The 11,083-nt window shown below is 38.3% G+C and overlaps 2 protein-coding genes across 2 annotated transcripts; one reads left to right on the forward strand and one right to left on the reverse strand.

The window, feature by feature from the left end:
• The first annotated feature begins 4,036 nt into the window (after positions 1–4,036).
• Positions 4,037–5,877, forward strand: LOC119084401 (SET and MYND domain-containing protein DDB_G0273589-like). Its single transcript, XM_037194368.1, has one exon. It carries the CDS (start codon positions 4,123–4,125, stop codon positions 5,692–5,694), a length of 1,572 nt encoding a protein of 523 aa, XP_037050263.1. The 5' UTR covers positions 4,037–4,122; the 3' UTR covers positions 5,695–5,877.
• A 2,440-nt stretch (positions 5,878–8,317) lies between these two features.
• On the reverse strand, positions 8,318–10,363 carry LOC119084403. The gene is made up of 2 exons (XM_037194370.1): positions 10,219–10,363; positions 8,318–9,770 (listed from the first exon to the last, which is right to left on the reverse strand). The coding sequence occupies exon 2, from the start codon at positions 9,745–9,747 to the stop codon at positions 8,851–8,853; it is 897 nt and encodes a 298-aa protein (XP_037050265.1). The 5' UTR covers positions 9,748–9,770; positions 10,219–10,363; the 3' UTR covers positions 8,318–8,850.
• Between the last annotated feature and the right edge of the window lie 720 nt (positions 10,364–11,083).

Here is an 11,083-nt window from a genome sequence, read left to right on the forward strand (position 1 = left end):
TTTGTCCGGTCGGACGGGGTTAAAAAAGCGCTCCAGCCGACCTATACCGGCCCATTCGAAGTAATTTCACGAAATGAGAAGTTTTTCACAATCAAAATTGGAAAAATTAATAAGGTAATTTCAGTTGACCGTTTAAAACCTTCATTTGATTTCAATGAATGTGTTTCGGTGAAAAAACCACTTAAAAAGAAAGTACGTTTCGCTAAAAATCATTAAACACATCAACTGCTATAAACATAAAATTTTACAGCAAATCGCATTCATCCTACTGAAATTCTCTCATCTCATCCTTTCTACAAAAGTCTGTGGTACGAGTAACACACTACACACTACTTCAGCAAAATTTTTATTCAAAAAATCCTACAAGTCATCGTGCTTTTCACTTGCAACCAAGTCATGGCACCAAATAAGAAACTTACCGAAAACCCGGAGTGGCTCAACGCATTACAGCAAATTTTAAGGAATCAAGAGTTGGCAATCCGTGAAATCCGTATAATCGCCATGGAAAATCAACAATTTTTGCGCGGCATGCGCAATAATCCAATTCAGTCTACCAATCCGACTCAAACGCAACGCAGTTCCGGTCAATCATCTGTACCAGGTCAGCCTTTCTCAGCCAATCCATCATTTTCGGCTAGTCAAACGTCGCATCCCAGGCAATCGTCAGCAAAAAAATCGCCAATCAGTCGTTCAACGTTCAGTGCAGAGAACACGTGTTTCGGTTAGGCAAGCATCGGTCGCCGTTCGTCAAGCAGCCATTCCAATCAAGCGCCCGACAAGACCGTCAGCCCAACCCGGTCGATTTTGCTGGTTTCACCGACAATTTGGTCGAGCCTCAGTGAATTGCCTACCACCTTGCGATTTTGTCGATCACATGACACAGCAGCAGTCCATGCGTAACCTGGCAACAATTCAGGTAACACCAACATCACATCCGCATCAACCGACCGTACCGATCATCGCACCAGCATTGGAAGCTCCGGCTCAACATACGTTTTCACCGCCAAAACCGACGCCAAGCACATCGGATCAAAAAGCGCCTGAAAAGTCAACCGCTATGGAAATAGTCAATGCAGCCACATCCAAAGTGGAATCCCGTTTCCCGTTGGAACGCTCTTCGAAAAGAGGACCCTCTTTCTCATCATCCGATTCTGGGCCCGAGTCACCGAGCAAAGCACAAAAACCAGACGATTGGAACGCACCGGAGGATAAAAACGACGAAGAAAGTTCATCAAGTTCATCATCCAGCTCTGAAGAAGAGAACGAAGAAAACAAATAAATTCTAGCCTTTCTCGCTACAAATTGTCTGCTTCAAATGAAAAATTTTCAATAAATTTTTCAATTCAGCACAGATAAACACAAAGTTTTTTCTTTTCTTCTCCTCAACGCTTCTTTAAAAGGGGGAATCCTGTGGCAGCACTACATCTCACATCGGACGCACTCATCATGCGTATTAAGTTTAGTTAAAGTTTAGCAACACTGCATGTCATTATCAGCTGACAATTGGACTTTGGATATCTATTGTCTTATTTTGCATGTAAACATTACCGTATAAAACCAAGTGCTTTTCATAAATAAAATTATTCCTTCTTGTGGATTCAAGAAACTAGTTTATTCTAATATCTTCCCACATAACATTCTAATGCTAAATTCATATCGGGCGATTCATCGTTGATCAACGTTTATCGCACGATTTATTGTGAAGAACGCGACAAAGAAAATCTCTGTAGCAAATTAAATGATGACCTAGATTCAGAGACCGACCGATACAGTTATTTCATAACAGCGAGCCTTAATTCGCGAGAGACATTTTATACAAAATAAAAGACAGGGTCGTATGTCCGAAAATAAATTAAGAGTGGCACAAAGAGCTATGGAACGAAGTATGCTTGGAATTACGCTCAGAGATAGAATGACAAATCAATGGATTCGACAACAAACAAAAGTCGTTGATGTCATGGAAAGAATAGCATCTTTAAAGTGGAGCTGGGCGGGACATATTGCAAGAAGGACGGACGAACGTTGGACCAAAAAGATCATGAACTGGAGACCACCGAAAACACGACCTAGAGGTAGACCACCAGAGAGATGGAGTAATGGTATAAAGAGAATTGCAGGCGCAAATTGGCAACAAGTGGCAACTAATCGTTCGGAATGGAAAAGAATTGGGGAGGCCTACGTCCAGCAGTGGACAGAAACAGGCTGAAAAAGAAGAAGAAGAGGACTTGTTTCATGAAATGTTGACAAAAAACGGAAAATGCAGTAATGTATGGAACGCTCAGCACGATAACCTGAGTAATTCTGTGGGGCTCAACTTTGCTTCGACATAGTCACAGAAGTTATGCCAACATGCGGCTCCTATCTATGATTGGCCATTCGTCATGCACAAACGTTTTGCGGTCCAAGTCTATCGCTACACAATCGGATTTCGGTTTTCGATTTTCGATTATTCGGTTACGGTTGGTACATAATGATAATAGTGACGCCCCAAGCGTGTTACACTGTGTCGAATATTTTAGTTGCTGGTCTTAAGTATCATGCAGTACTGCAGCTGTCCATTTCAAATGAACGAATACCAATCATGTAAACGCGAAAAAATAGTAATTTTTCGTACCGAGACAAGAAATGACGATTTTTTCAGCACCAGTTTCTTCCCTCGTTGAACAATATATATTATGCACCTGTTGCCAAAATTGGTATTTTGACGTGTAGGACATTATTGCACTAGCCGAAGGCGTGGGCCATAATGCCTACACGTCAGAATAACAGTTTGGCAATAGGTGCATATCATATTTTATCTGTCGAGAACAGATATATCGAGATAAACAAAAACTCACTAGAGGTATAAGCTCGAGATTATCGTTCTAGACAGATAAATAACTATTTCATGACTTGGTCATAAATTTCAGAATTTTTCTCGTAATTTAGACCCTTAGCATGGAAAGTCCTTACTAATAGACATTTTTATTGGATTTAAAAAATTCAGTCTTACAAGTCTGCGCATGGAAAGTTGTACGCGCATCTGTGGAGAAATCATACCTTCCTCTCTAGGTGTAATTACTCTAAGGTGGACTAAGGTTGATTTTAGGAAATTTCGCAGATTGACTGCAGTAAACTCAACTCAATTTAAGTTTGCAATTGGTTAGCATTCTACAGTTTTAATTGTTCCACATCGTTCCACATGTTTTCAACAAAAGAAGCGTAAAGAGAGTCGTTTCACTCACACGTATACGTGTGAAATTGAAAAAACGTAAAGACAAACGCTACTTCTATATGTGGTGGAATACGTGTGGAACAAATAAAACGAAAGAAACAAACGAAACCCACCAAAATTTTATTTTTTGATTAGAGCAGTTTAATAGTATTTTACGTGTTACGGCATGTTTGATTTTCATTTACATTGCCTAATCACGTAATAGTATGTTACATACCAAGGATCAAAACGGTGTATAAATGCCGAAAGACATCCGTATGAATGTCGAAAGCAGTCCGTATGAATGCATTGTCACAAAACACTAAAAACTTATATTCGCGTGCATACAACGACTTGACACATCTGGGAAATAATAAACAAAGGATCGAAAATGACATAAGCGGGAATGAAAATTGAAAGAGTAGGGGAGAATGTTGCTCTTTTGGTACCTTTGGTACTAAATTTGGTGAGTGAATGTGACGTTTTTGGTACTCCAGGATGAAAAATACTGTTAAGCGCCTATGATAGGTATGTAATAAGGTATGTAATAAGCCAATTTCGACCCTAGGGTCATAACAAAAGCATGTTATGCTACAAGCACTGACTTACGCCTTGTTGTAATTTTTTCATCGAATTATTGCTTACGCTTTGAGTCCTCTGATAATTTATTTTTTTCAATAAAATTCACAAGTAATCTGATTCACCCAAAATTCAAATTTTCAAGGGTACTTACCGCGTGAATTTATTTCCGTGCTAGACGATATCAACAGGTTTTTTTTGTGCTACATATCAACCAATTTCGATCTATTTGAGTCGATTTTTGCGCCATCTAGATAACAACTTGTTGCTCAACTTCTTGACGTATTATTTGGCTTTTTATTTGAGGCTTTTGAGTGTGATCGTCGTGACCGTGTTTTAATTAATCAATCATGTTGTGGCGGAAAGAATCAACGGCAACCGATGCCTTGTACATCGACATTATCCATAGGCTGAGAATTAATCCGGAGTCCGCAAGCGATCGATTTCCAACAAACGGGGATGATGGCAAGGATGATCAGAAATCAATCGAATATCGTGAGCAAGCCGACGCCGAATTCGAAGAGAATAATTTTGATGCAGCAATCGAATTGTACAATAAAAGTTTATGCTACGCAGAAAGTAAGTCTGAGCACCTTGGATTGGCTTATGCGCAACGAGCTCAGTGTTTTTCCGCCCTGAAAATGTTCGACAGATGTCTGATTGACATTGAACTTGCTAAGAAATCAAACTATCCAAGGTCTCAACTGGACCAACTGGAAAAGCGCAAAAATATTTGTTTGAATTTAATCGAAAGCGGTGCCCAAGTGCAATTGTTCCAACCGAAACTAGATTTTCCGTCGCATGAAAAGTACCCTGGAATGGCAAACGTTCTGGAATTTGATCGAAATGATAAGTATGGCAGACATTTGGTTGCAACAGCTGATATCGATGTTGGTCAATTGATTCTGCTTGAGAAGTGTTTTGCAACAAGAACAGACGAATGTTATCGAGATTGCAACATCTGTATGAACGTTCAACAGAATCTGGTTCCGTGTCCCAAATGTACAAAAGCTCTCTTTTGCCATGACTCATGCGTGAACAACCGGATTCACCCTTTCGAATGTGACATTTACCCGATACTCGAAAGTCATTGGGAGGTCCTTTCGATGGGACTTCGAGTGTTTCTGGTTGGACTGAGTCTATTTTCAAACGCCGATGAATTAATTAACTTCGTGGAAGAAACGTTTACGAAAGAAGATTCATTTCAATTGTCAACAAACGATGCTAAGTCACAGTACGCTTTCTGTCTGCAGAATCTAAAGGAAAAGTTCGAGCTCAGCGAAATTGCACAACGTTTAGAAAACGCGTTAGGCGACATTGGTCCGTTGATGTACGGGGCGTGCATTGCACACAACCATTTTAACACATTTTTTACGACCGAAAAGCATCGTCGATTTCTCATGCACCTGCTCTGCCATCACATTATTCTTGGTCAACTGTCTCGCATACGAGTAGATTTTCCAGTCATCGTACAATACTTCAATCACTCCTGTGTTCCGAACATGAATACGTTTCTTGTTGACGGTTATGTCATTGGTGTGACATTCCGACCAATTCGCAAGGGTCAACAAGTGTTCAAATGCTATCTCGATCCGAGCCAACCTCAGATGTCCTATGATCAACGCCAACAGTATCTGCTCGAAAGGTATGCATTTCAATGCGAGTGCGAACGGTGCATGGTAAAAGACATACCGCCACCGGAATGTCTTGAAGCGTTGCGTGCAGATTCGGACTTTATGCTGTTGATGTGCTTTAACGAAAATCCCGACGATAGCGATCAAAATCAGCGAAAATACCTGACGGAAACGGCAAAAGCCGTGTTGAGAAGACACGACGTGGTTTGGGCTGATGGATGTGAACGTCCCTCGACTTTGTATCGTAATTTATTGATTTATAAGTTTAACTATTTGAATGAGTATTGAATCCTTTGGAACTTATGGTGTGTGTAGTTAGTCGAAATTGTTAGATTAGATTTAGTAGAGTCCAGTATAAGTCAGTTCGAATCATAAGTTAATTGCATATTTCAAGACGACACGAATTTAACGTATTAACCAGACAATGTGTGAATTGAACCTGGGTTAAATAAATTAAAATTCTGATCGAATCAAAAACCATTTTTTCATCAGGTGAAAATACCGAACTGCTTCACAAAATGAATCGACATTTAGTCTTATTGATATGGAATATCGAGTATCGAATACAATGGTAGGTAGGTGTAAGAATAAGAGACGAGCAAAGGCTGAGGAAAAACACAATGGGACCAACATAAACATAGGATAGCCTCTGTGTTCAGTTGCGATTAAATGAAGTACATTACAGTCGAACCAAGCCAAACGATGAGGCGACATAACTACACGGTCAATATCGTCAGGAAGCCTTAGTTCTTCTCTTGATTTTTTAAGCAAAAAATTAGTGTTTTTAAGCTTTGGGCCATCAATTATGGCTCTCCGGCTCTGCTATGAATGCAGTTAGTAAGATTTTCCCATTGTTCTTTAATGATCGAACATAATCCTTTCCGGAATCGCTCATAAAGATAAAATGCTTATTGGACTATAATTTTCAATTTTGCGTCGGTTCCCAGACTTAAAGATCGGTAACTGATAACTGATTCTCCATAGATCGGGAAACTTACCACGCATTACCGATTTACTAAATAATATAGACAGAGGCAAGCTAATCGAATCAGACAACCTCTGATAGAAAACAGTGGGAATAGAGATTCTATAACATTTCCGAATTTTTGCGGCAAAAAGTAATGGTGTCATGGATAGTAGAGGTCACTTCATCCATAACTTCCAAGTTTTTTTAAGTTAAGGTTTAAGTTTTAGGACTCTCCTAAAGTTAGAATTTTGTTCTCCAAAAAGAGCTCATCCACTCCCTATACTACACATGTCAAAATTTTTAAAGGCCATCATATGCGTCCTAGAAGTCCTAATTCGAAAGCGTTGGATAATGCGTTACATATTATGGCCTTCCCAGTGCAGACCATTCTTTCGCGAATTCTGGCATGATCAGGGCGGCATGTGATTTTCCTTAAGAAAATAGTAAAAAAGTGATCAATTTTGCCAAATATAGTTGGTATTTTCACTATAAAAATTGATTTAGAAAAGTGACCGAATAGTGAAAAAAAAACAATTCTAAAACGTCAATTTGAAGCACATACTTTCACTTTCTAGTAAGAAAAAGAAACGTAAACTTTAGCGCTTGTTGGAAACGTGAGGGAGGATTAAAAATCTTGAAAAAGGAACACGAAATTCGTGTATGATTTATTGATTATTACTAAGAGACAAAGCCATGACAAAGTGTTTTTACGTAACGTCGGTATTTTTACTCATGGAAACTGTCATTGGTGTAAAACGAGTGTTTGGGGAGTGTAGCGAGTAAAGATTCTTTTTCCCTTTTTTTAAACCAAGATTCCTCGAACGATTTCTTTTTAAATTGTGAATCTTAGTAGGGAGATTTTTGGTAGAATAAGCTCGCGATGGCAAATATTATGAAAATTTGCGAGTAACCGTAGGTGTAGCTGTATTCTAGGACCAGTAGAAAAAATCCTGCAGATACTTCTGCAAAGGTTTTATTCTGCACGCACTCTAGAGGTCATTCAAACAATAAAAGAATTGAAAAAATCTTCTCTATGGGCCTTATCAGTTCCAAAAATAAGGCGAAATTACGAGAATTATTGAATATAGAACTCTGTCCAAAAAGCTCATTTTTACTGTGTTTTTAATGTGTTTTTCGTTACTAGCAATTGAATTTTGAATTTATGTCGAAAAATCGCATCAGCTTGTGGTTTCCAGCAGACGATTTTCTCCATTCCTGCAAATGGACCATATTTTTGGACGTTGCAAATACAAAAACTTATAATAATTTGAATTTCTGCTTCCAATGCTTTCTATTACTGCACAGGGATTTCACTACCTTTCAAAAAATCTCGAAAATCGGACATCGGCGAAACTTGACGTTATACCTTAACATTCATAAAATATCAAACACGACATCTTTGCAAATTATTTTACGTCTTTTTTTTAAAATAAATATTAACTTGGAATAAGAAATTGTTCCGATTATCTATAGTTTTGTCCAAAATAGTGTACAAATAGTGAGAAAAGTAAAAAAATCAAGAAAAAGTAAGTCACTTTCGCTTCTTTCAAAAACAGTCAGAATTAGTGAGAAAAGTAAGTCACACGCCGCCCTGAGCATGAAAAGAAGAAAAGAAGAAATTGCTGCATGCCTTCCAAAAAATGAAGATGACTTGCTTTCATGCTTCATCCAGTTTAAATTTTTGGCAAATTGACTCTTAAGGCCAGGTCGGGCATCGGGGAATGTGGGACACGCGATCATAGTATGCGTCCTTTTACTACGTGTAACGAAAAGTCATGACTGTGCCAGATTCGCTCCTTAGAAATGAATCTGGCACCCCACGCCACATCTGGTCCTTTCGCATAATTCAAATATTCGGATTTCATTTCGATGACTGCTCGGCTTGTAATGGTCAACTTTCGCATGGGGCAGGTAGTAAGTAAAACAGCTCAATGTATAAAACACTCACAACAAATTAGAATTTATTTTCAAATTCAGAAAACCTTAAAACAAGTACATTTTGTGTCTTAATATATTTAATTTAACCATTCATCGCAGTCTAAGCATCGTAGATTGTACTAAAAAAAAGACACACGACATTCCTCTACAGCCGAAATAAAATCGGGCTTTCATGATGTTAGATATAAATAAGAAATGAAAATCAAAATGAAGAACTGTGCTAGTGCAAGGCTTGGACCAATATTGTTGGATCGTGACTAAAACAAAAAGGAAAGACAAAAAAAAAACATAAATCTGATCGGGAAGGAGTGCAGTGAATGGGTTTTGATTTCTCTGTTTTTAATCTTTTCTTCGGTACGTTACGCTTAGACCATCACATAAATATACACTATGACTGACATATTCATTTTTTTGTTTGTTAATTTATATACAAAAGAAAGCCCCACCTGTCTCGGTACTCTGGTCATCAGGCGATTACAAAAATAACTTTTCTTTCTCATTATCTTAACACACTCCACTATCGTGACTCGACTTCCATTTCATTCAGCATTTTCATTGGAACCGCTACTCTTTGACCGGTTCTCCTCTAGTGCCTCCAATTCCAGCGTAATTTTACGCATTTTCAAGTCCAACAGCGCAGATCTCTTCCTGAATAGTTCCCGTTCGAATTCCATTTTCTCCTCTTCGTTTTGTCGCTGCAATTCGCGCAATTTAAGTTCATAGGACAGCAGCTCTTTCTGCACATCTTTTGGTCGACTAATTTTTATAGTTTCATCCAATCCCATGTACGATTCATCGACGACTTCGTCATCATCGTCGTCCAACGGATCTTGACTTCGGTTCGCGTGCTGTTGGTTGTGATGACCGTTAATCGCGTACGATTCAACATTCGATATTGTCGGCTGTTTATTTTCCAATTCTTCCAAAATGGTCATCGGTTCCATCGGATAGCCGTTGGTATCTTCGTAATCGTATTTCTCTTCATCGTCGTCGGCCTCCTCCTCATCCATTTCGTGTTTTACCATCGGTCGATTCGGGGTCAGTTTGTTTTTCATTTTTGAATTTTTCTTTGGCTTCAGTCTCGACTTCAACACATTTCGGAAAGCGATTAGGTCGGCCACCTCTGTGTCTAAATCGGTCGGTTGTTTCGGACTTCGAACGCCGCGCTTCTTCTGATCATTGTATTTCATAATGTTCTGTCGCGCCGTATCCTTCATCCGTTTCCACAGCCTTTTCAATTTGGACAATTGACACTGCATACCGTCGTCGACGAAATTCCGTTCGATCATTTTCCATGCCATTTCCTTTTTGACCATCGTTTCGGCGGAAACGTCCGGATTCAGTATGATCATGTTCTCTTTGATGAGACGCAGCAGATAGTATTTACTCTCGGTGGACCAAAGGATTCTACCCGTGTCCTCGTTTACAGTTGTCATTGTGTCGAATTCGAAATTTTTTCCTGAAATGAAAATTGAAATTTTTTTAAAATTCGAAATCCAAATGTTTTGCAATCATTTGATGAATCGAATACGACACGTACGTATTCTTGTGAACTGACATTGGCCTTATCGATTTTTTTTATACTGAAAAAGCGATTTAGTCGAAAGGCCATTTGACGGTATACTCAATCTGAAGCCTACAATCACATCTATGGGCAGTTAATTTCAGCGTTTCATCGAAATGAATGCGGTAATTGGTAAGAGACAGAAAGCAAAATAAAAAAAATCAAAACGAAAGGTGTATGCACCATACACATCGAGTCAATTCATCAAAAGTCCGACCGAACGAGGCCATTATTCATGTTGCAACACTGTCCCAATGAAACCGAGTAACAAACAAATTATTCGAATATTTGCGATTGTTTTGCACATTTCCAAACATTATTGCGATTTCATTGCACTATTTACCTGATTGAATTTGTGATTTTTTGAAGTTATTTCGCGTTGTTTTGTTTACAAATAAATAAAATAATTTTTTTCTTTAGCCAGTGACATTAAAGTGCAATGCTGTCGATTCTAATTTTGAGCGTCGATTTGATTATTTACATCGACACACTCGTTCAAAATGTCAATTCGGTACCAGAATGTACTAGACGCACACACGCTGTACGAAAGACACAGTGAAATTGTAATAAAGTCCAATTTGTTGGCGCAAAATCTAAATCTAAAACTGTATAACAGGGCATGTGACGCAGTAGTAGTTTTTGTCAAAATCGGTCAAAATGTAATAGAACGCGCCATACTTTCCAACGTTCCGTTCAGTATAAAAGCGAATTTTGTATGTAAAAAAATTATTTTTTGCTTATAAAAAATTTCAATTTACATACATATAACGCGAACCTTCTACTATTTATAATTAGAAAATTCAGTTTCATTTTCAAATAAATTACTTCATAATTATATCACATCCTGTGTAATGAGTCAACAAAAGTCAAACATTTTGTGAAATTAATCCATGCCCTACTGAATTATACAGGTCCTCCTCAGAGAGACAGGGCTTCCCTTTTACATTTCAGCATTAAGTGTCCATTTCACTCAACAAAAAGTACTCCGTGAGAGAGGAGGCTGTCAAATAAACAAAAGAAAAATTGAAAAAATTCAATTTTGTCTCTCACACGGAGTACTTTTTTGATAAGAGGAAACTAAGCATTAAAAAAATCAAATTTCTACGAAAACAAACTTTATCACGGGAATGACTTTTTTCACAAAATCTTGGAATAAATGGCTGAAAGTAGCACTCAATTATATTCGACCTCACCAAAGTATAGATCAT

The sequence above is a fragment of the Bradysia coprophila genome, unplaced genomic scaffold, assembly GCF_014529535.1.
Source record: "Bradysia coprophila strain Holo2 unplaced genomic scaffold, BU_Bcop_v1 contig_732, whole genome shotgun sequence".
Taxonomy (NCBI): Eukaryota; Metazoa; Arthropoda; class Insecta; order Diptera; family Sciaridae; genus Bradysia; species Bradysia coprophila.